This window comes from Cricetulus griseus, chromosome 3 (assembly GCF_003668045.3).
Source record: "Cricetulus griseus strain 17A/GY chromosome 3, alternate assembly CriGri-PICRH-1.0, whole genome shotgun sequence".
Taxonomy (NCBI): Eukaryota; Metazoa; Chordata; class Mammalia; order Rodentia; family Cricetidae; genus Cricetulus; species Cricetulus griseus.
Window position 1 is genome coordinate 223502898 of NC_048596.1, and position 26139 is coordinate 223529036.

General features: G+C 38.7%; 1 protein-coding gene across 1 annotated transcript in view; it reads left to right on the forward strand.

Moving 5' to 3' along the window:
- Nucleotides 1-214: 214 nt before the first annotated feature.
- Usp6nl (USP6 N-terminal like) overlaps nucleotides 215-26139 on the forward strand; it is a 135687-nt gene continuing 109762 nt past the window's right edge. The window contains exons 1-2 of the mRNA XM_027405161.2: nucleotides 215-253; nucleotides 13579-13670. Of these exons, the coding sequence (XP_027260962.1) occupies nucleotides 13667-13670 (4 nt within the window). The 5' untranslated portion in view covers nucleotides 215-253; nucleotides 13579-13666. The remainder of the gene's footprint in view (nucleotides 254-13578; nucleotides 13671-26139) is intronic.

The window sequence follows — 26139 nt, forward strand, 5'->3', positions numbered from 1 at the left end:
GCCGGTGAAGCGGGCGGGGCCGGCGGCGCGGAGGCGGGGTCCCGGGCGAGCCGCCCTGGGGAAGGCGGGGGCCGTTTCCATAGCGGCGGCGGCAGGAGGTGTCGCGCCGGGGAACTTCCTGGTTCCCGGGCTCGGCTTTGCCGGGAGCCTCCTGGAAGGGAAACAATGGGGCGGAGGGCACTGCGGTAGCCGCCGCCACCGCGCCAGACCCGCTCGTCCTCCCGCGACTGGCCGCCGCCGGGACCGCCCTGAGGTAACTTCCTTTTCTCCTGTGTCGCTGCTAGAGGGGCTGGAGGGGTCTAAGGCGAGGGGACCGGGATGGAATTGGCCCCGGGCAGCCGGACGCCGCCATTCCCGGCCCCGGGCAGAGGGCACGCGGCGGCGGTGCGGCCTGGACCGAGCCGGCTCACCGAGAGCCCGCGCGCCCCGCCGCGCGCGTCCGGGGTGGGGGGTCTGCCGTGTGATTGGCAGGCGGGCGAGCGCGGGCCCGGGGCCGGCAAGGGTTCCAGCGCTGCGTGCAGCCCCCCCCCCCGGGGGGGGAGGCCGAACCCTTTGGCCGCCATCCTCCTCCCCCCTGGTGCAAGTTTCGGTCCCTAGGGAGACGTGTCTCCCTCGCAAGTTTCAGTTGCGTCCTTCGGGAGCGCGAGTGGGCAGGACCCAGGCAAACTTCGTTCTCTGAAACGACTGCCTGGATGCCGCAAGAACTTTGTTAGGAGCAGCCTCTGGGAGGATGGGCTTGAGGGAGGGATCTGGAAAGCCTGGAAATCTGTGCACCCCTGCAAAGTTTTACAGGATAGTTGGGAGCTCCGGGAGCACGGTAGTTCGCAGGTGTTTTTTTAGTGCCCGCAAATGAGAGAAGTCTGACTCTATGGTGGGACGTTCATAAAAGTTGAACTTTGGATATCTCTGGGCTCTATCTAGCTTCCCTCTGTTTAATCAACAGATGCTTTATTTTTAAAGTTAGCTGACATCACATTTTCGAATAAAGTGTGCGTTAGTAAATTCTCCTCATTCATCTTCCCTACCCCATATGAATTTTTTTTACAAGACTCTAATATGCTTTGTGCCTTATGGATTGGAAAGGCTCGGTGAATCGGGCCAATACCTAGTCTTCAGGAATAATGTGACATGAATGTAAGTAGTAAGGACACTGCCTAAGTATGCTTATTGGAAGAATTCAGTCGTGGATCAGCTTGCCTGCCTTCCTTCCTTCGTTCCTTCGTTCCTTCCTTCGTTCCATCCATCCATCCATCCATCCATCCATCCATCCATCCATCCATGAGACAGTTAATGTTTCACAGCTTAGAAAAGTTTTGCAGGACTTTTGAGATCACCTCTGGCTAATTCTCTTCCCATCTTGAATCTCTGGAAAGTTTTTGTTAGGGTGTTGGAGTGGGCACTAGGGTAGAGTTTAAATTCTTTCCCCCATTCTTTAAGTTATCTTGGTAATCAATAAACGGGCACAGGATAAACAGTGTCTCATTGCTTCGATCCCTAAGACCCCACAGTTAACAAAGTATTTTCTTGTTTGTAGTAATTTTATAAGAGAAATTGTAAGCACTCCTAAAGGTGGATGGTTGGTCCAAGTTTGTACTCTCCACAGTCCATTAAGCTGTAAGTCAAAAGGGAAAAGGAAATTATATTGGTAACAGTGTAAATTAACTTCTGAGGGAAATACACAGCCCTAATTGCAAAGGTCTTTAGTTAAAGAATCAGTGAGTTTTCACAGAACTGTTTAAGAAGCATCATCCTTTGCCAGACTTTCAGAGTTTGGGTCCTGAGCCTTGGTGCTGGCTGCTACTTAACCTTTTAACTAGACTGTATGGCTCTGGGTTGTGCTTGGTTCTGCTGAGTATAATCCATTACACCCTTCCCTTTAAAATATTAAGATTTATTATTTTATGTGTATGAGTGTTTTTCCTGCATTTATGTGTGTGCATCACATGTGTGTCTGTTGCTGTTGGGGGTCAGAAGAGGGTGTGAGAGCCCCTGGACCTGGAGTTATGGATGGTTGTGAGCCATCCTGGGTGCTGAGAGTCAAACCTGGATCCTCTGGAAAATCAGCAAGTGTTCCTAACCACTGAGCAATCTCTCCTGCCCTCCATCCCTCCCTTACCAGTGTTTTGTTATGCAGGTAACCCTCAGTGAGGACAGCTGGTCTGGTTAAACAAGTCAGTAAGGAGAAGTGTCAGGCTGAGTGTTGGGTGTAAATTGACTGATCATCTTGAAGCATTGTACAGGAACCAGCAGATCCAGTCTGGGTCTCCAGTGCCAGGCAGTTTGCACTGGCCTATCTTTGCCATCATGTCAAATTATTGTGACTGTAGCCAGTAAAGATGGGTGAATTAGAATGCCAGGGAGTTCAACCTTGTAGTAAATTGAGAACAAAATTGGTGAAAAGTTAAGGAATGTTAAGGAAGTTCAGAAGTCAGCCAAAGAATTTAGAATACTAAAACCGAGAATTACTACTTCAGGTAGAGAGAATGAGACATTTTCTGGATTTTGAGTTTAATTCTACCTTAACCATCCATGTTTTGTAACTAGTACAATTCAGACTAATTACCACAGACTCACAGTTTGTCACTTCAGTGTAATTTGTGAAAAGCATTTTTCCATTTACAGATGTGATCTAATTATATATTAGAGAATCATTTTCCCCTCTAAAAGGTTTCTGCCTTATTTACAGTCAACGTAAGAATCGCAATTTGAAGAGCGTCTGACCTGTAGCACACTTCCATGTAGCATACAGGGATTAGAGGGTGTGGGCATTAGAGTCACAGAGAGGATTCTCCACTAGCTAGTGTCATTTACAGGCTCTACCACCTCATGATTTAGTTTTAAAAAACATTTCTCTGTAACATTAGGATGCTTTGAGGGTGAGGAAAGAGAGTGTATGAGTCAGGGGGATGGATGGGGTGGTTACACGAGAATGTTTGCTGCCTATCAGCTAGTTCCCTGCATGGCCTGTGTGTTGTTGTTGGTGGCTTGGTTTTGTTTCATAGTCATCACAGAAAGTGAGTCATGATCCTCATGGTCACACAAGACCTGGAAAAGACTGTCCATTGAAGTGTCTGCTTTTAGGACACTTGGGCTACATGTTAGTTTCTTTTTTGGGGGGGTGGGGGTGGGAGGCGGGTTTCGAGGCAGGGTTTCTCTGTGGTTTTGGAGGCTGTCCTGGAGTAGCTCTTGTAGACCAGGCAGGTCTCAAATTCACAGAGATCCGCCTGCCTCTGTCTCTGGGACTAAAAGCGTGTGCTACCCCCCCCCCCCCCCCCCCCCGCTGTTAGTTTCTATAGCTGTAAAATTTGAATTAAATGCTAAAGTAACTTTCAATTTCCTCATAGACATGATTGTAAGGATCCTAATTCTGTTTTCATCATCTTAGATTACATTATTAAAAATGCCCTACTCACCACAAAAGTTTAGGATCTACACTATAATAAAATGTCTAGTAAGTATTCAGGTTGTTTCGTTTGCTTGTAGTAAGATCAAGATAGACTCTGGAGTTTTGTGTTTCCTTATGTGGTTTGGCCCTAAAGAGATGATTTAGTTATCTTAAAACAGAGGTCCAGATTGCACCTGTGTCTTCCCGACATTGATAGGAGTATAGCAGAAGTTACACCCCCCCCAAGTTTTCCTCCCACTGTATCAACAAATGAATAATAATAATAATAAATGCTAGAGTATTGTGTAGACTGTCATTTTAAAATGGTTCAGTATATAGTTTTACAGTTAGCCATATTACCTGGGGTGACATATTCATGTTTTATTATGGCATGCAGTATTTATACAGCCATTTGCTCTAGACACTCCTTGCCTTGGTTTTACTTTGGTTTTCAGGCAGTTTAATTTATTAGTATATGTGTAGAAAGATGAGACAAGGTGAAATAAAAAACTTGAAACTAAGTCACAAAAGAAAAAAAGTTAAGTAGGTGTGGAGATTCGTTTTAGAAGTTTGTCTTACCTGGGTAATTTATTTTTATAACTTTTTTCTAGGTTTTTTTTTTTTTAAATGGCATCTCCATTTTTCTTTTTTGTTTCAGTTTGGGATTATAAATTTTACTAGTCTCAGTGTTTACTTAATTTTGACATTTTTTATTATTTTGTATGTGGGTGTTAGCACACATGCAGGAGATGGAGGGGCACATGATTGAATGTGGAGGTGTGTCCATGCCAGAGGTCAACCTTCTGCATTGTTCATTAGGAACCACTTACCTTGTTTTTTTTTTTGAGAGTGACTCTGACCCGGCCTTGATAGTTAGGCTGGGTTGGCTGGCCAGTGAGCCCAGGCATCCTCCTGTCTCCCTACTCCCTAGTTTATGCTTGGGTTTAGTTTACTTCCAAGTTGTTCTTAATTTTTAGGATTTGGTTTTTTGAGTTTTTAGTTGAAATCAAGGGGATGGTTTACTTGATATTTTTCATACTATGACATTTTGCCTTCTTAGTGTTCAGGGCTGCCTAAGTGCAATGTAAAATCTCAGGCACCTGTTTTGATCAGGCAACAATTTCCTAGAAAAAAGAAGCCTGAGGGTGCTATGCTCTCCATTTTGGATCCTTAATCTCTTCTGCACTGTGATTGCTCTCTCCTTAGTATCTTGTCAGTTCTTAGATATATCCTTTTAAAAAGTTATATAGTGTACATACTACAATGTGCACTAGTCTTAAATTCGTGTCATGAAGATTTTTATAATATAATTAACTGTGTAATTAACTCAGTTCAATCTATAGAGTATTTATGGTGCCCCAGAGGTTTATTACAATTGTTTCCAATCAGTACCCTCTTCCTGTCTTGTATCTAGCTAGGTCTTAATTTTCTATCACCCATAGGTTAGTTTTGCATCTTTTAGTTTTTCATAGAAATAATGTCATGTAACAGATAGTGTTTGGTGTTTAGTTTCTTTTTTTTTTTTTTTGCGGTGGGGCAGGGTTTCTCTGTGTAGCTTTGGAGCCTATCCTGGCACTCACTCTGTAGATCAGGCCGGCCTTGAATTCACAGAGATCCGCCTGCCTCTGCCTCCCAAGTGCTGGGATTAAAGGCATTTGCCACCAATGCCCGGTTTAAAGTTGTTCTTTTTTATTTTTGTTTTTTTGTCTTTGTTTTTCGAGACAGGGTTTCTCTGTATTGTTTTGGAGCCTGTCCTGGAGTGTTTGGTTTCTTTCATTCAGCATTGTATTGTGTAAGTGAGTTTCATTTATGCTGTTGTGTGTAGCTGTTTCTTTTTATTGTCCGGTATTTGTTTTAGTTACTCTGGCTACCTAAAAAATTGTTCAGGAGTGTAGATTAAAACAGTGGGGTTATTTGGTTTCTTCACAGATCTGCAATTTGGGCAATGCTTATGTCTGCTTTACTCAGTTTTAGGTCGGGCTGCTTGAAGGCCAGGCCTAGTGTTGTGTGAAGGATTGCTTCTCTGAGAGTTGGTGATAGGACACTTAGATGCAGCCTTGCAGTATGGCTTGAGGTTGCTCACATGAGCTGTTTGGCAGAATTCCAAGAAAAAGAGCGAATTAGAGAGGTTGGGGGTTGAGCCACACAGAAGCTATATTGTCCTTGTCACTTAGACTTGGCACTTCTGTACTTTTAATGCCCATTGTGCATTAATTACTACTTGAGGCAGTTGTAAAATGCCCGTCTTGTAAAGGGCTCGTTTCTTGACTCGGAGAGACAAGATTCTAAAAAATCCTGCAGGATCATACTGCAGTAACTATTATCAGAAAATACAGATTGCCACATTGGTGGTTTAACCCATGACTACTTCTTAGTTTATCCATTCTACTTTTAATAGGCATTTGGGTTGTCCTCAGTTACTGGCTGCTATAATACAGCTGCTGTGAACATTCTTACTTGTGTAGTTTGTTGGATAGATGAACTCCTTCCTTTTGTCTTTCCCTAGGAATGGAACTGTTGACCAATAGGTAGACATATAGTTAGCTTTAGTAGTTACTTAGCAAACATTTGTCTATATTCTTGGTATTCTTAATGTCTTAAAACTACACAGAGTGTATATTGTTTGGTCAGTTCTTTGTCTTCTAGTGAGACAGATGGTCTGGATCAACCATTGTGGAAATGCAGTTCCTTCTTTCTTCTTTCCTTTTTGTGCATGTGTTTGTGTGTATAGTGTGCATGCCTGAATGTATGTAGAGTGTCATGTGTATAGGCACACCTGTGTAGGTACACACGTGAAGACCCAAGCCCGATATCAGGAGTCTTCTATCACTCTTTACCTTACTCCCTGAGGCAGCGTCTCAACTGAAGCAGGTAGAGTTTGCTATTTCTGCTAGTGTCAAGCTCACCACCATGCTTCAGGGATGCCTTGCCATGCCTACTTAGCAGTTACATGGGTTCTGAAGACCCTGAATTCATCTCTCTTGCCTGACAAAAGCACTATTTTTCTTTTTAGCACCGAGTGATCTCCCCAGCCCATGAAGCTTTCATATGTAATACCCAGCTAGATGCTTAGCTATTGGAAAATTAGGAATTATATAGAAGGGTGTGATTGGGGAGTACTAGGGCAGTTTTCAACACAGCATTTTGTTATGTATTCAAAGATTATGTACATTAATTGCTGAAGAGAGTGTTTTAGACTTATTTTTAGAAATTTCTTTTTTTTTTTTTTTTTTTTTTTTTTTTTTTGGTTTTTCGAGACAGGGTTCCTCTGTGGCTTTGGAGGCTGTCCTGGAACTAGCTCTTGTAGACCAGGCTGGTCTCGAACGCAGAGATTGCTGCCTCTGCCTCCCGAGTGCTGGGATTAAAGGCGTGCGTCACCAACGCCCGGCTTTAGAAATTTCTTTTTAAAGACATTGAAAATGGTCCCCTTAACAATGTATATCACGTTTTGTTGGTGGTCAGTGCTTTAGTATCGGTTTGAATCCTAAGCTCATTTCCCAGGCTTACTTGGGGTTTATTTTTCTGACTAGTAACAAAAACCCTTCTTTCCAAGGTTAATTGTCATCGTTGAGGATTGCCAGAAGAACACCATCTAGACTCTCAAACTTATGGTTACATTTGACTACATTGCCATTTTAACAGTCACTTTGACATTTTTCCCCCCAGGGGTCAATTGAATCTGTGCCTACCCCCCTTTAATGGAACATTTTAGACTACTTTGTATTAGTTCATACCTCATTTACTGTGATAGTTGATTTGTTGATTCTGCTTATGCTGAAGAAATTAGAATCTTTTGAAGCTTCTCATTTAATTAGAATTAGTTTAAAATTCATAAATAACACGTTACAAATAGAACTTCAATATTGTGTTTCAACTTCCTTATTTTATGAGACCAAAAATGAATCAGGACTATTAATGCACACATCAACTTTATATTTAGTTTACCAGGACATCTTTCATACTGGATCCCATGATATTCCTGGGTGCCAGTCAGCCTGGAAAACTTAGCTCTGGCTTTGCACACACAGGCCCAGGGAGGCCAAGTGGACTTCTTGTTGCAGTAGTTTCCTTGAGTGGCCTTACAGACCATCATCATCTTGCTGATTTCTAGTCTCATCCACACTGCCCTACAGATCTGTGTGTTTGCATCCGTTGCCTTGTAAGTTTACTTATTTTTACTTAATACAGTGTCTGGAATAAACTGACGCCCTTGACTTCCAGTTTCTGTTGGTACTTTTCTTCTGAATTTATTCTGTTTTAGGATGGCTGGAGTCAAATTTGTCTTTTTGTTTTCTAAACTAGTTGGGCAGTTTTCTATATTGTAGAGTTGAGTTAATATTTATTGAAAGAACAGATAAGTGTATTATGGTGGTTAGAATCTAACTGATCACAAATTCCTTGGATATAGGTCTTAGAATTATGTCTGCTTTTAAATCTCTTCCATCATGGTGTCTGCGTTAGTGCTCATTATATGGCAACCTGGAATTTTAATGGACATTTCAAATGTTATCAGGCTTCTGAAAAGAAAAGATAACTGTGTTCTTCATTTTGGCTTTTATTTGTGGAGCTTAGCCACTATGTACAGTTCTGATACAATGACATATCAAGTGTATATGGCAAATATAACATTATAAGCTGCCCTTGAAAGCCCCTGCCTCTCTGTACCTGTTAGAAATAAGGAAGATTTAGAAATGGCACTTACTTTCTGAAATGCCTGTTGACCTTGTAAACAAAGCCACTAGAATTTGATAAGCCCACCTGGAAACCTAACTTAAATTCTAAACGAGGAAAGGAAATTTGACCTTATCCTTATCTTATGCATCATTAACATACACGTGTAAACAAACTGCTGAAACCAACTGGTTCATTCTTCGGCTCCTCTCATTCTTTGATCTCATTAGTGGGAAACAGTTTGTTGATTTAGTGAGCAGAATAAACAGTCCTCTTTTCACTGTGGCAGTGACAGATTCGCTGGACTTTTCTCCTGCTGGAAAAGATTATAGGCTGTGGGAATTCACCATTGTGTTTTATAGGTATACATTGCTCTAGAGTATTGCTTATGGAAAGTCCAAGAATTATGTAATCACAAGGGTGAGATATGTCTCAATGAATAATGACTGTAGTATTAATTGGAGTTATTTCTTCATCTAGAATAAGAAGATATTACCTGGGAATCTTCCCTGGCATACATAGTAGAACTAATGAACTGTGCCTGAATTAAGAAAGGAAGGTACTAGAATTATTATAATATTAGCTTTGCAAGGGGTAGCATTTTGCTCATAGCTTTGTTGGCTAGGCCAAGAATACTGCCTGGCTCCTGGGAGTTGCTTAGGAAGGGTTTATTGAATGCCTAATAAGTTTATATGTTGTTTGTTTTTAAATTAAAAAAAAATCTCACCATCCATCCATCCATCCATCCATCCATCCATCCATCCATCTATTGAGACAGTGTCTTATGTAACCTTGCTTGCCCTGGAACTTGCTCTGTGGAACAGGCTGGTCTCAGTTAGAGATCTTCCTGTCTCTGTCTCCTGAGTGCTAGGTTAAAGGTATATGCCACCATGCCGGCTTATGTCATGTATTTTACATTTCAAAACTGAACAGTAGTCACAAGTCTTGGCTTGTGAACTTAGAAGAAGTACATTTGAATTGGATGAAGCTTAATTTCTGATATTCCTGTCTTGATTCTTTGAAGAAGATGTGTAAAGGCCATTACAGTGTTCATTCATTTCTTGTCCTTAAATTGCCAGATGAGAGACTATAAATGATGAACAAACCAGTTAGTTATTTATTATTGGACATTTAAGTTTAAAATTTTGTGATAATTAATGCTTCAATGAAGGAATTTTTCTTAAGCATTTTGTGTGTGTGTGGGGGGGGAAGAGAGATGACTTTTCAACAAATAGTAATTTAGAAAAACGAGCTACTAGCAAAGGACTATGCAGGGTTACACAGCTGTGAAAGTGACCGAGGCGCTCCAGGGGTTGGACAGCAGAACTGATGCAGCTCTTTGGGTAGCCAGCTGTTCTTCTGTACATGGCTAATATCTAATCAGATCTTTCCACATAAATAAAACACCCCACAAACACCCACCTTGCAGTTTGTAGTAGAGCTGCCCTTCACTTGGATTTTTGTCTTTTACTCCTAAGGAATGAGTGAGTCACTACAACTGTTTCTGTCTCTTAATTACTGTTTAGAAATTGTAACTGCATTTAACACCTTATACATGTAGCTAGCTACATGTTTATGTGTTTAAAGTTCCTGTGCTTTTGGGAAGTTTTTGTTTTTTATATTAGAATACTGTAAAATGCTAGATTCATAAAAGACATTACCTATTGCATAAAGACTAACACAGTGACATCTGTTCAGTTCCCTCTCTCAGTTTAAGTGACATTACCAGTCTGCTCCTGAATGACTATGTCCTATCCCAGCCCACTGCTGGCTTGAAGAACCATCAACCTCATTACCCTTACTTCTCTTTATAGTATATTAGGTATGCAAATATATCTAAATAATATATTGTTAATTATGTATTATATAACATTATACAAATGATTTCATGGATCCTTGATATCACTTTTACAATATAGTAGACATGGCTGTGTATCAGTAATACTTTTGAGATTCTTCTTTTGATTGATATGTATGCTTTTATTTCACTGTTTTGTAATGCTAAGTGATAAACATGATGTAATTAATTCTTCTGTAGGAATTTTGTATTTTGTTTCTTTTGCTATTACAAGCAGTATTGTAATAGCAATAGAAGTTCCCCTTCTCCTTCTCTCTCTCTTATAGTCAGACCAAATTGTTAGGAAATTTCTCTTTTTTTCCTTTTTCTGGTATGAGGCTGGGAATTATATGTGCCAGGCAAGAGCTCCACTATCTTTTCTGATTACATCCTAACACAAACATGGCATAGATATTATAGCCACATCTCTCTATTTTAGTCAGTACTTGCCAACTCTACATTTTTTATGTCTTAATTTCCAGCTTCTATGTGCTTTATTTATTTAGATTTGTTTCCTATGATAAGTATGTGCCTAGGTTTTTGAATACAGTATTTTTAACTTGAGACTTCAGTGGGTTTTTTTGTTTTTGTTTTTGTCATCCCCTGTGCTTCCCGTCCATCAAAGTTTCTCTGTGTAGTCCTGGCTGTCCTGGAACTGGCTCTGTAGACCAGGCTGGCCTTGAACTCAGAGATCTACCTGCCTCTGCCTCCTGAGTGCTGGGATTAAAGGCATACATCACCACCACCTCCCAGTTTAGTTAATTTGTTTTTAAAGTTAATGTCTTAAGATTTATTTTATTTTTACTGTGCATCTGTGTATGTGCATATATGTGTACATGTGAATGTCAGCATCCACAGAAGATCTGGACTTACAGGAATTTGTGAACTACCTGGCTTAGGTTCTGGGAATCACACCTGGGTCTTCTGCAGAAGCAGTATTTGCTCTATGGTGCTTAGCTATCTCTCTTACCCCTAAACTCAGTGTCTTTATTCTCTGACTTAGTCATCTTTGGCTATAGTAATGTAATTACTACGAAATTTCAGTGGCTGACAGCAGGGAGCCATAGGTCTGCAACTTTGGCTGAGTTTAGCTGGGTTTGGTCATAAGTTGTGAGCTGTCAATAGTTATGTGTCATTTTGGAGCCAGCAGCCTCCTTGGGTGTACATTTCTCATGCTGCTGTGCGGTCCAAGAGAATGTAGGCAAACTTGGTGCTGTACAGCTTCCAGGTAGGTATAGTCAGTTCTGCCCCTTTCCAGGAAGGCATATTGCTACACCTCCAAAGCCAATACATGAAAAGTAAAATAAATGCTGGATTTTTCAGAAATACTGCAAAATACTTAGTGTGTGAAATTGTGTATTTTGAGACATTACTCTTCTCTAGGGAAAGGTAATTAGTTGAGGTGAAAGGACCCTGAATGTTTTATCTTGCATGCTTATGAGCCACTTAGTTGCTCAAAGAAAAAAAAAAAAAAAAAAAGACTACTTACCTAATTTGGAAGTAGGTGGGGGTTGGGGCTGGGGAGCAGATCTCTGTTTTGAAGCTGTGATTAGCATAAAGAACCTTGATGAGGTGACCTCACTGTGTCATTCATAAGCTTTGGAGCCTGTCCTGGAACGCGCTCTGTAGACCACATTTCTAAGAGTTGCTCCGTGGGTCTGTCCATTAAATTCTTGTCTAATACACGCTTTGTATGTTTGTAAACTAAAACTTGTGTGCGTTTGTTACCTCATACGGTTGTACATCCAATGTTTGTAAGTTTTATTATCCTGACTTAAAAATATTATTATTTTTTATTATGTGTAGGCGTATATGTTTGCATGTAGGTATGTGCAGGTGGCTGAGAAGGCCAGGTAGAGGCATTGTGGCATTGCGTTATCACTTGGAGCTGGAGTTACAGACAGCTATGAGCCATCTGATGTGGGTCATGGTAACCGAACTGTGTTCCTCAGGAAGAGCAGTAGTTTTTCTTAACTGCAGAGCCCCTATCCTAATGTTTTAAAGATAGTATTTATAGTGCTGAGAAAATTCTTTGTTTCTTAAATACTAGATTTTTATTCAGCTTCTTATGGTATGGCAGGAAGAGGCCATTACATCCTATAGGATACTTTGAAATTACCATTTAGAAAACTTAACATTAAAAATGTCTGTAAACATAAGCCCCTGGGCCAAGAGTAGTTGCTCCAAGTATGAATGCATATGGACTCTCGGTGCACTGGAGGATGTTTTATCTACTTGGTGTTTTTGTGACATTTGGCTGCCTTTCCCTGTTGTCATTCAGCATGTTCTACCTTAGTTTCCAAGGAGGGAAATCAAATCCAATAAATGTCATGCAGTACCATCAAGAAGTGTATTTATTGTGAGAAACTTTGAAAGTGTACCTGAAGCTAAAGTGGGATTATATGTGATTGTAGATTTGCACGCTACTCATTTCCTTGGGATAACTGGGTTATCTGGAAATGCTAATCACTGGCTCATGCACAGATGAAGGAGAAAGCCTGTGGGCTGGGGTCAGATGACAGGATGGCAGAGCTATGATTATATACCGCTGCTAACTACAGCATGTGGTTCGTGCACATGCTGATGCAATTTCTACATTGTGTAAATGTGTGCAGTACAGTATATGGGTATAGCAAACTGAATCTATAAAAGTGTAACCCTAACTCTGATTCAAAGCCGAGGGGTTACAGCTTTGTTGTTTTCTTGAGTGATTTAGAAAATCAAGTGTCACTTTCATGATTGCAGGAAGTAGTTTACTGGTTTATGAAGGAAGTTATGCAAGTATGCATTTTGTATTGAATTGCAGAGCTGTAAAATTATGTATTAGATTTAGGAGGGTATTAATGCATCCATGTTTTTGTTTAAATATACCACTAGTACTATGCATCATCTAAAAATGTGCTAATAAATTGAGGAAGATTTTATAATGCAAATCTTAGTCAAGGGTCAAGTGTGTTTTAGTATTGATACCCACACAAATGCAAAACAATGCTTTATATTACACTTAAGTGAAGAGAACCAAAGTCTTAAAAATTTCAATTTATTTACCAGATATATTTTAAAAAACTCATAAAGAATGCCTTGAAAAAGATATGTGCTGTGCATATTTAAATAAATGTGAACTCATATTATGTTTATACTGAGTAAATGGAAATCAATAGAGAAAGTTTATAGCACTAACTTTTGTGGTCATTATTTGAGGCTTACATAAATACTTTGTATGCAACAAAATAGACTTAGCAGGCATGATATGGTTTATTTACCTTAGGAAGAACCCTCTTCTTCTTGACTTCATTTGTTCAGAATGGAGAAGGAATAACTTTAGTTCTGAAGATAAAGACTAAAGATAACAAGTTTTATTTTTTTATGGCAGTTGTCTTCTATATACTAAAATTCCCTTCTACATACTAAGCTCCTGTATGACTGTTGTCTTTTACATACTAGGCTTCTGCATGGTACTTGCCTTCTTCAAGGTACTTGTTTGAGAGAATCTTGTAGGTACTTGTTTTAGAAAGAGGAACCTGTGAATTGGATGGTGATTAGTAGTAATGTTTTATATTTAAAAGAGAATGACTGGGTTCCATAGATAGTAGAAAAAGCTGAATTAAAGTTATTCTCATTTCCCTTTTGAAAACTTTAACCATTGACCTTTAGAAAATCTGATTTCTTTCTTTTTTGTTTCCAGAACAGGATATGTATTCCTCTGAGAAACACTGGACAGTAGATTTTGCTTTAATACTGGATTGGGACAACACACAGAGACTTTTCCAGTCATGAGTAAGTGCCCTGCTTGGTTTAATTTCTGCTGCCTTGGGAGCATTTGTAGTATTTACCCCCAAAAGAAGAAACTATTACTATTATGTCACTTCCTGAGAGAATAATTTGATTCTCTCCAGTGCTGTGGCCTTTCTGTCTGAAAGGCACAAGAGACACCTTTTGATGTTTGGTTTATGCTAAGAGGTTAGATGTGATGAAGGAATCTAGCCCTAGCTTATTAGCTGACCGATTCTACCACTTCAGAGCTATTGACTTTCTATTTTCTACTGGGAAGTGATTCTAGAAGTATGATAGAGAATATTGGAGCTGACCATAACTAGGAGAGGTTTTATTGTATAAAATTTCATCCTTGGTCAACATGGTAAAACCACAGTGCTTTTAATGGAGCAAAAAAACAAGGATATCTTAGAAGATTTGAAAAAAAAAATATCTTCTCAGTTTTAAGGGGACAGTATATGTCATGTTTTCTGTTCACTTCTGCCTGTGAGCAGAACTGGGTTTTATTGTCGTTAACTGCTTACTTTTAGAGTGGGAAGAAAGAATTGGGGTTTTATTATAAATAGGGTCTTAAATCGCTGTTGGAAGTATAGACTTTCTGATTATGGAAACTCTGGATATTATGGATAGTATGAGCATTTCCTTATTGGAATGTTAATTTACACTTCTTTGTGTGTTATTTACATTGGTTGTGTTTACCTTAATATGGATTAAGGCAGTTTTTCTCTCTCTTTTTTGTTTGTTTGTTTGTTTGTTTTTTCGAGACAAGGTTTCTCTGGGCTTTGGAGGCTGTTCTGGAACTAGCTTTTGTAGACCAGGTGGTCTCAAACTCACAGAAATCCACCTGCCTCTACCTCCCGAGTGCTAGGACTAAAGGCATGTGCCACCACTGCCTGGCCCTCTCATTTTTTTTTAAAGTTTATTTTTATAGTGAAATATTTAAATCTTTCTAATAAAGATAATTTCGGAAAGTCACCTTTGATTTTTAAAACATGTGCTGTGTCTTCTTTTGGTTGGGGTACTTTGAATAAACAGGATCAGTTGCTAGAGGTATTCTGGTCCATATGAGGAAGAAGCTACCTGTGGTAATTCAGTTCCATTCATGAACTTTTGTATGAAGTTGTCTCATAGAAACCCTAGCTCCAGTGAAGATGGTCACGAGTTCATGAAAATTAGGATGGAAAATTGAACTCTTTGTAGTTTTAGAGTTCTGTTAGCATCACTGTTGTTACATGAGTTTCTGAGGACAGGTAACTTGTATTTTCATTTTCTAATCTCACTGTTTTGTACGTGTAGAAGTCAGATCTTTGTAAGCTTGAAGGTAGAGGTGGAATGGGGGCCTGATAGGTGGCAGGTGGTATTGTAACATGTTTTGTTTTAACATTTCGATGGTTAATATTTTATTTAAAATTGGTTCTCTTTTTAAATGTCTATTAGCTTTTCTCTTTTGCTTATTCTACAGTGGTTTTTTGTTTCTGTTTTTAAACATGCACCAATGTCTCTAAAGATCTCTTAGAGGTTAATTTGGAGTCCTTTTCAGATCATTCAATACTTTTTCAGTGAGCAGTGAGCTTTTGATTATTGATATTGCTGCTTTGTTCATCATTCTCTGTAACTTAGCAGAAACACTCTAATGGACTTTATGTTTTCTTTTGATGTCCCTGCAGTCTAGTAGATATGTCGTTGTCTCTGCCCAGCTTTAGAATTCACAGATCAGAACTGGGTCTGTGTTAGTGGACCAGAGCCTCAGACTCGTGGTGACAGTAGAAATGTCAGTTTCAGTGCTGGTATTAGGTCAGCATTCTCCTTGAGACTATGGCTTCAGCACAGTTGGCAGAAGCCTTTCTGCATTTTGCCGTGAGGAAAAGCTCCACGCAGGTCCAGATTTGAATTTGAAGAGCCTGGATGTTGACCCTGCTCATATTTACAGCTTCCCTAAGATACAGCTTCCTGCCACCTTTCCTGCCCTGGGGCAGTGTAGCTTCACTTGTCAGTCTCATAGATGTGCTAACATGATTTGGAGCACAGCTGTGTCATTTTAGTGCTTTGTCTTATTTCATTTGTTAAAAATATTTGTTTCTGTGTGTCTTTTGTGAGAAGCAGAGGCCCAAAGAATGAAGAATGTCACTGGGGTTTCACTGCCAGTGTTAGCATAAAGTCAGACTCTATATTTCACATTTGAGGTTATTTTAAAAGTCAGCCTTTGGTTACCAACCTAGTTCCTACTGTCCCTCTTTCATTCCCTGTACCCCTTCACTTGCCAGGCGAGCCTGTTGCACTTGTAGCGTGTTCAGTGAACTTTAAGGTTCATCTGCTTGTTGCTTTCTTTCTCTGATCTGTATGCTCTTTGAGGGCAAACACTTTTTTTGGCATTTAAGTACTAAATAAATATTACAGATATTTGTGTCTTTAGTGTGTGGTAGCTCTTCTGTGTGTTATTTTTTAGATGAAATTTGAGGAGTTCTTCCAAGAGGACTGACCGAAGATGGTGGTAGATGGAACGGTATGAAAAAGTAAGGTTGAGGGGCTGGAGAGATGGCTCAGTGGTTAAGAGCAGTGGCTGTTCTTCATGAGGACCCGGGTTCTACTCCCATCACCCACATGGCGGCTCACAACTGTCTGTAACTCCAGTTCCAGGGGATCTGGTATCTTTACACCATTGCACATAAAATAAAGTTAAAGTATTTAAAAAAAAAAAAAAGAAAAGAAAAAGTAAGGTTGACCCCACAGAGGTGCACTGAGTGGCCGAATAGTCTAGCATAGAGATAGATGGGAATGGACATTGGGAAAGAAATGTCTGGAGGTGAGAAGTCAGACTCCTAGTCCTTCATATAGGACTTATGGTGTTAAAGATTTTAGTTATGGGAGTGACTAAAGATTTCATTCTGAGCTGGGCATTGGTGGCGAACGCCTTTAATCCCAGCCTAGTCTACAGAGCAAGTGCCAGGATAGACTCTAAAGCTACACAGAGAAACCCTGTCTCGAAAAACAAAAACAAAAACAAACAAAAAAAAGATTTCATTCTGGAGAAATTACTCAGAAACATACATGCTTTTATTGTAAATTTAAAAAGTTGGTTACCTAGTATTTGTTTTTGCTAACTTGTTCTTAGACTTTGGTTCATCTCAAACTTTCTTTGGATCAGACTGGGTTACATTTCCTTTTCTTGACAATTTGATGATATTATGTAGAAAAAGAAGTTGTTCTTGAATAGACCACCACAGTAAAGATAGTGTAAGGAGTGTTACAGTGGTCATGTGCTGTGTTTTTAGAGAACTCTAAATCTCAGAAAGTAGAACTCAAATGTAACAGAAATTCTTGTTTTGAAGGAAAAAATCCACGTGGTTTGTAGTTAAAGTGATTTAACTTATCTGTCATTAAATCTATATGGAGTTTCTAAACCTAGATGTGGGTGAGGATCATTGATTATTCTTTATTAATGATTTTTAATATTTATGTAGCTACCAGAGGAAAGATTGGATATTTAGATGTTTGAGTAGCTTTACCTGACAGGTTCTCCAGCTCATGTCATGGAACACTTAGAACATAGTACTTTTGAACAACACATGGGATAAGTGGATGAAGGTTGGAGTCAACTGACCTCGATATTGCAGGTCTGGGCATCATGTGTTTCCAGCAAGGGATGGATTTATCTACCTTCCTTGGCTTAGTCCTGAAATAGCAGTTGGGATGCCCAAGCCCTTAGGACTTAAGAATTTGTTGACTGCTTTGTTTTTCAGCTCTCTTTCTTGCCAATATGTATTCTAGCAAATTCTGAGATAAATGCTTGTGCTGCTATTATGATATTGTGAATTTCATTGTGGGTTGTTGACTTGATTAGTCAACAAAAAGGTCTTGATTTTTAGCACTTAAATTGTTACTGCTTTTTGTATTTGCATTTTGTAGTTTGCATTTGTTCAGTTTGTTTATTTTATCATGTAAAGCCAAAAATGAAATAAGAGAAGTGGGTATGTTAGATTATTAATAGCTATTATAGCAAAGAAAGTTCCTGTACATGGAAGTGTTTAGTGATTATATTGATGGGTATGTTTAAAACAAAACAGAGCAAAAAGTAAAAGAAATTAAGTTATACTTAATTTTCTTTTTCAAAGCTTCATGTTGAAACCCTGTTTTCTCTATTTTTAGATTTTTAATCTCTACTGTATTTTATTTCACTTTTGTCAGGAAAGTTTTCTTTGAAATTAATGACATGTGTTTTGTAAGTTGTATGACTGTCAATTCTCTTCTGACTGGGTCAATCAGGAGTGTGTGTGTTGCATATGATTGATCCTGCCCTTTGGCCTATATAATGGCATGCATTTTTTGTGGGGGAAGGTGGGTGGTGGTGGTGGTGGTGGTGTTTCAAGACAGGGTTTCTCTGTGTAACTTTGGAGTCTGTCCTGGTACTCTCTCTGTAGACCAGGCTGACCTCCCAAGTTCTGGAATTAAAGGCGTACGCCACTACTGCCTGACCTGATGCGTTCTTTTTTCCTAAGGTCATTTTTGCATAGGAAACATCTCTCATTCAGTTGAGGAAAAGAAATGGGCCTGATATTTGGTGTAGTGTAATGTGTGTTCTAGTAGATAATGTTATAAATGGAGTAGGTCGATGAGTCCCTCAGTGATAACTTAGGGATCTGTACTCTTGGTTATGGAAAAATTGGCAGTAATAGATAATTCCCTAAATATTGGTTAACAATTCTGCCTAGAACAATAGTCTATCTAGAAATAGGATAATTACATACTTCAGAAATAGTCTGGGAAGCTAGAAGAAAATTTAAGTTGAATTGTATTTTTTTACTGGTGCATCTGTCTTATCACTGAGCCAACATCTTAATTGTTGTTGCAGCGATTCTTAATATAAGAGATGAATCTGTAGATGTTTGGGGCTTTGCACATGGCAGTGAACAGGGGGAGTCCTGGCATTTTGTGGCAGGGGAAAGTAGGGTGTGCTACAGCTCCTGTGGAGAACAATGTCTCCTACCCAAACTGACTGCAGTAAACCAAGGTAGTGGCAGTGATGAGGAAGGAAGTGTGTGCTGCTGGCTTCTGAATTAAATGCACTTCGTTGTGTGACTCCACCCACTGATTATGGAATGCACTTGGTTTTTAGCTAATTTATCTTCTGGCTGTAGGAAAGTGAATATCTCTTAATTTGATACTGTCATGGAATAAATAGAGCCAAATGCAGTTTCATACAGTATATTCAGCTGTGATATTTTAAAGTTTTTAGGAGATAGTTTAATTTTTTGTTCTACTTTTGATACTTTTACCTAACTTAAAAGAAAAATTATAAAAATAGTGTCCCAAATTCCCATAGACTTGGCTAGGGTTTACTAGTAGTTTATATTCTCCTCCTCCCGATTTTCCTGTTCTTCTCTTTCCCTCTTCTCTCCTAAGTCAAAGAGGATTCTGGGAAATGTAGTAGAGAAGTGGTGTTCCAGGCAGGAAGTGACATAGCAAGGAGACTCATATTTAAGAAGAGGAAAAAGTGTCACTCTCTTTTCCCGTTCCTGCTCCAGCAGCGGGATGTGATTCACCAGTAAGGAGGGACGCCAATAAGGCGTCCGATAAGATAAGTCTTATAAAATATATAGGTTTATGATAATTAAGACTGAGCTAACAGATGAGAATCCTAGTCATTGGCCAAGCAGCATTGTACCTAATATAAGTTTCTGTGTATTCATTTGGGCCCTAACTCAGGCGGGCAGCTGGCGTAAAGCTCACACGTGGCCGTGGGGCTCAGGCGACTTTTGATTTATCGTAACACACACGCACTTGATTTTTACCAAATATTTCCTGCTTTTGTATTTACTAGACCATAACACAGGTAACCAGAGAAGACTTCAAACAAGACATTACGTACACTTGTCAACCTTTACTAATATATAACATCAATTCCATTTCCCTTCCATCCTTTCGTATTCTGAAGCATGGCTATTTTTAAAAGACATTATGGCTCCAAATGTTCCATAATTTGATATAAATCTTAGTAAGTATTAAATATCTGACCATAATCTTTTACATTCTCTTAACATTTAATACCTAAATACCTGGTACAACTGCAAAGTTCATGAATGAATGGTAACCCATTAGAGCAGTGGTTCTCAACCTTCTTAATGCTGTGATCCTTTAATAGTTTCTCATGTTGTAGTGACCCCCAACAATGAAATTATTTTTGTTGCTACTTCATAACTATAATTTTCCTACTGTTATAAATTATAATGTAAATATATGATATGCAGGATATCTGATATGTGACCCCTGTGAAAGGGCCATATGACCCCCAAAGAGGCTGTGGCTCACAGGTTGAAATCTGCTGCACTAGAGGTTTGGTTTCCCTTGACTTCCTAATTTCTGAGCCATAGTCATTATACAAGGACACACACACACTAAACAGACAGATGATATATACTCAAAGAACAAACCCCACTAATTTGCATTTCAATGCTTGAAGTGAGAGTGGAACCCTGGAATACGAACTAGGAGATCTGCTCATTCTATTTCTGACCTGTTCTAACCTCCAGCTTACACACAGGCTACAAAAAATTTCCCTCAAAGGAATTTATTCTCTCCCTGACTCTCAAAAATATATATATGTGTGTGTGTGTGTGTGTGTGTGTGTGTGTGTGTGTGTGTGTGTGTGTGTGAAAATACAAAATACCATTTTATATCAATTTGGAAAAGATGGACAGAGGCTAGAGGCTAGGAAACAATCAATAAGATAAACATACACAGAAGTATTTCCCCATCATCTCTTTTCTGCCTAAATAAAAAGAAGGGTAGCTTATCTTTTATAATAACTGAAGAAAATTATAGCCATAACTATCTGTCTTTAACTCTATCAAAGACCATAGAAGGATAATATATAAACTTTAGAATTGACAGAGGCATCTCGCTACCTGGACAGTCACCCAGAGTTCCTCTGTAACGTTGGGACATCCATCTTCAGCCCATAGGCCACAGTGTGTCTGGCACACTTCTCCATTTCAACAGGAACCCTTCAGTACTGTCTTGTTTTGTAAGTTCAGCAGTCACTTTCTTGTGGGTCCTGTATGTCCGTCCAGTTTATACAGCAACAAACAGTCCAGGCAAGAGCAGTTTCTTACCCAAATGGCTAGTCTTGCCATTTTGAAAGCAAACTCCATAACGAGTTTCTTCGATGCTCATCCTCCTTTCTGACGTAATTGGTGTGCCAGGAGCAGTTGTTTCTCACTGCCAAGAAAAACCCTAAACCATTTAAATGCCATATTTCTGTAGGTCTTTGAAAGGTTTGAAGAATACCTAACCATCTCAAATACATCTCTGTAAATCTAGAAAACCTAACTAACCTAATTATAAATTCTGACTATTAAAGGTAAAAGATCTGTATAAACACAATACCTAAACAAGAGGAGACATATACATGTCACAAAATTGACCTTAAAGTTGTATCAGTAAATGAAAATCTATACCAATGTATTCATTCCTATATCCTATTCGCCTTTTCTTTCTTTAAAAATGACTATGCTCATTATCATTTATAACTAACCCCATTTAAATGAAAACAAACATTTATAAACAATATTTGGTAATATGGGTAATTTTTTAAACTGCTTCCTGCTGATTGGGGGCGATGTTCATACCATGGGGACATGATAAAACATAGAAACCTGACCAAATCCTTGTTTTTGTAGTCTGTAAGGCTGTATCGTCTTAGCTTCAGGGGGTCTTGCTTGATCAAACCATATTAGTCTGGAAGGAATCAACAGCTTTTGATTTTCTGTGGAAATATAAGTAAAACCTTGATTTCTAAGTAGCCTGTCCTTAGACTTAAATTTTAAAGTCAAAGCATTTTTAAAATGTATAAGTTGGATTAATTTAGCAGCATTTATAATCAAATTTATTTTAGCAGCAGTAATTCTTTCCTCGGCAATCAAACAATTTAAAGACAACAATATGGCATAGAGTATCCAGATTCTCTGTGTATTTTTTTATCTTTATGTGGCTTTTTTATTACTTTATTTTTACTTTCTTTTGTATCTTTTTCCCCAAGACAGGGTTTCTCTGTGGAAATCCGCTGCCTCTGCCTCCTTTAGCAAATCCTACCGGTGTGCCCCATCACAACCGGCTAATCTATTTTTTTCTGTTATTTTTTCTCTCACAAGCCTACATATTTTTTTTAATATAGTGTAAACCTTTAGAGGTTTTTCTTTATCTGGAATTGTCTTTATCATCTTGGGAGTGTCGAGTCTAAACCCCAGAAGCACCGGGATGGCTCGAGCATATGGAAGCTGCTCTGATGCCTCTTAGCGGCCCGACAGGGCAGGCTGTGGCGGCAGGTTTACCTCTTTCTCTGGAAACCTTGGAGCATGGGGTCATCCTGCTCCTGACACCAAACGGATGTGGATGACGTTTCAGTGTAAACTTAGAATAGCAGACCCTGTGTGTTATCTTCAGTGCTAGCTTTACGTTGTCTTTCTGTGATATGTGTGAGGTCTTCTGGGTCAGGTCTGGATGTTTCTCTAAAGGGATTATCCTGTCTGAGTTGGGGGTGGGGGCACTCTGTCAGGAAGCTGAGAAGGGAGCTGCTTCATGGTCTCTAGATTTCCATCTTGTTAAACTCTGTTGTTTTTTAACTGACTAAACAAGACTCAAATGTCTTGCATAAAGAATTTATTGCTCTGCTTTACTGAGTGTCTCATTTGCTTTTATTACAAAGATAGGGAAAAAGTAACAAATATTTCTAGAACATGAGGTGACCTTGTAAAGAGACAATATTTGCCTTATATTTAGATCCTACTAGGTTTTATTCACTAGAATTGCTATTTTGAATTATGTTAACGATAATCTCAGGATACTATTGGATAAGTTCTCTCTTCTATGATATAGTTATGTTAATATAATTTCCTTATAACAATAAAACAGTTATATAGATTAATCTGTAAATTAAGGTTGCATCACTACTCTCTCATAACCTAGTAGTATCTCTTTGTCCCTTTGAATTGTCTTTAGTTGAAAATAGAGTGAATAAACATGAAGACTAATTCCCAAGTAAGATTTAGAAAGTTATTTTACTATAAAGTTTCAGGTACTTAATCAGGTATAGGTACACCTGTAAAAGTTTAATAATTATAAGGCATAGCAAAACCTAGAAAATTCTTTTGGGTATTAAAAAAATAAGCAATTCAAGTGTATGAAGTTGATAACATTGAGATACATTATACTATAACTTTGCTTAAAATATTTTGAGTCATGATGTTTGAATTTTTAGCATAAACTTTAAGGATGAGAATTAGGATTTTATGTAAGTAAAGATTATATTTTTATTTTAGTGTCTGTAATGAGTGAGGGTCTACATTATATTGCTGCTGTGTTGGTCTTTAGACTACAGCTGAGAACAGGAGATGTAAACTTGGATTTTTAGTGCACAGAACTAGGAGGGAAGACAGATATTACACTTGAAGTTGGGATTGTTAATAGAAAGAAGGAAACAAAAGTGTCTGTAAGAGCAAGGGTCCTGTGCTCAGGGAGGCCAGGAGGACCACGTGGGAATCTTACTCATCTTCAGACCTGATGAAAGCAAGAAGAGGGAGCAGTGTGTGAAGCTCTTCTGTTAGAGACAGGATAAGATTAGGAAATGTCGGAAAGTTCAGCTTTGGTAGAAATAGGTTGATTAGAAGAGATGGGGTGCAAATTTCTTCTAGGTAAATGCTCCACTTGAGTCTCACTTTGCACTTTTTGTTTGTTTGAGAGAGTCTTGGTGCATAACTGGGCAGCCTAGAGTTTACTGTGTAGATCAGCCTAACCTCTAGCCTGTTGAGATCCTCCTGTCTCTGCCCCCTGACTGACAAAATTACAGTTGTGGACCATCATGCTCTCAGTCCATTCATACTTTTTGTTTTTAAGATGTATTTTATGATTTCCTTATCTTTATATGTGTGTTTGTGTCTGTGTATCTGTATGTGCTCATATGTATGGTGGGTGTTGGTGGTACTGGGAGAGAATGTCATGCCTGGACACTGGTCTTCTGGAAAAGCAGTGTTATAGTTAGCATTCTATTGCTGTGAAGAGCAATAGACCATGACCACAGACAGCACCTTTTATAAAGGAAAGCATTTAAATGGAACTTGCTTATAGTTTCAGAGGTTTAGTCCATTGTTATGACAACAGGGAACATGTCAGCATGCAGGCAGACATGGTGCTGGAGAAGTAGCTGAGTGTTCTACATCCTGATCTGCAGGTAGCAGGGAGAGAGAGACTCTGGGTTTGGAATGGGCTTTTTGACCTCCTAATCCTTTCAAATAGAGCTACTCTCTGGGGACCATTATCATTCAAACCACCACAAGTAGTAAGCAAGTGCTCTTACCTTGGAACCATCTCTCCAGTCCCTGCCCTTCATTTTTATTTATTTATTTTTTTTGAAACTCATCAGAAGTAGTCTATTTTCTCTATCTTCTTCAACCTACTTCTACATCATTTAAGAGTATGACAGTAATACTAAAATAAATATTGGGAGTGGGAAATGTCATTTGTAAGCCCATTGTGTTAAAGAAACCACTTCTCATTTTCAAATAATCTGATACTGTTGGAAGTAGTATATATTTTGTGTTACCTCATTCATAGTGTTACCTGTTAAGAATGCTGTGGGTTGTTTCCTTTCTCTGTTGTATTAATATGCCATGGTGATTATAGATTTTATGTTAGGGAAATGATTGCTAGAGACAATTGTAGTGAGATATCTACCCTGCCCACACCTGTTGCACTGACCACAACTAAATGGTGGTCACAGGTGGGGATGTGGAGGGATGGAGAGGCTAGGTTTGGGGTGCCAGACCACAGCTCTCTCTCTCTTGGTCTCAGAGAGCAGCCTGGGTGTGGATCCTCCGAGCAGGAACTTGTGGGTCATCGGTTTCTGATGTAAGTGACTTCTCCCCGAATAAATTTAACCTATTTTTTAACAAAGTCCCATGTATCTTTATCTGTGCTGCTACAGACACTTCTATGTATACTGTGTATACACACACATCATGGAGGTTATGGAAGTAGTTGTTAGAGTAACATAGTTTATATATATGTGTGTGTATGTGAATATTTGATCTGAACTGTGATGTTATGTTGAATTATTTATTTTAAGGTTATAAACATACCTAAATGCTTTCTAATAAAAAGGAATTTTCCACATGCAACCATTTCCAGATATTTTACCTTCATATATTCTTGTTTTCTTTTATTTGATTTTTTTTTCTTGGAATGGAAACCTATGAAAATTGTTGGCAAATTTTTGATAATATTTTGTATATGTGTATGTTTTTTAATTTCCGAGATAAGCTAGGGTCTTTTGAATGCTAGGCAAGCACTCCACCACTAAGCAGCAATGTCCTCCGTGTCACAGCATCGGTTTTTATTTTTAAAAGATTCATTCTATTTTTATTTGTGTGAGTCTGTGTGTGTGAATGTGTGTATGAAGGCATGGGATCCCCTGGAGGTAGAGTTCTAGGTGCTTGTGAGCCACTGGGAACTGAACTCCTGCCCTCTGCAAGACTAGTGTGCACACTTACCCACAGAGCCATCACTTCAACCCCCAGTGTTCATTTTTAAGTGAATTAATTATTTGAGCATACAGTGCTACGGATTTAAGATGCAGAAAAAGATGTAGAGAAATATAATAACTACCATGTTGTATTTCATATGTCAAGTTTATATAGATTGGTTTTTGAAATTTTAGGACAGAATAACCTGTCTTTCCTCTAAAAATTCAATGGAATGATAAAGAAACAAAGTATATAAACTAATTTGCTAGTTCAAAAGAGGGTGTTACCTAGAAATGGGTTTATAATTTGATTTTCAAAAGTCTTTTTCTATTTGTGGATCATTTGTCATCCTGAGTATTTATAGATTATTTTTGTCACAAGAAATTTAGCCTCTCACATTCTTTTCCTTGGGGGGGAGGGTAAAATGACAGTAGCTTAATTCTAAAGTGCATTTCCAGGAAAGTAAAAAATATTTTGAAAATGGGTTAAAAAAACAACATCTGAACTCTTGCCAAGAATAAAAGATGCTGGGTTGTTATTCATAAGATCAAAAGAGTTTATATGTGGAGCACAGTGCCAGCGTCCTTGTCTGTGATTTCTGCATAGAGATGATATTTAGAAAGAATGTGTATCACACTACCACATTTTTGTAAAATCAATAGCAAGGAGTACCTGGAGTTGTTAAATGATGCTTATCTCTATATGGTGGACATGAGAAGTTGTTTCTTTTATTGGTCCTTGTTTCATTCTTGTTTTTCTGCACTGGAACATGACATTATTTTTACTAATAACAAAACTCCTAGAGGTACATATTGACACAAAGAAGATTAGTGAGACCTGTGAAGTTAGTGTATAATTACTTAAGATTCTGCGCTATTATTTACAGCATTGTTTGCTGTGCATACAGAATTACAATTTCTCTTCTGTAGTACACTGATTTTCTTGAACATCTTCATACT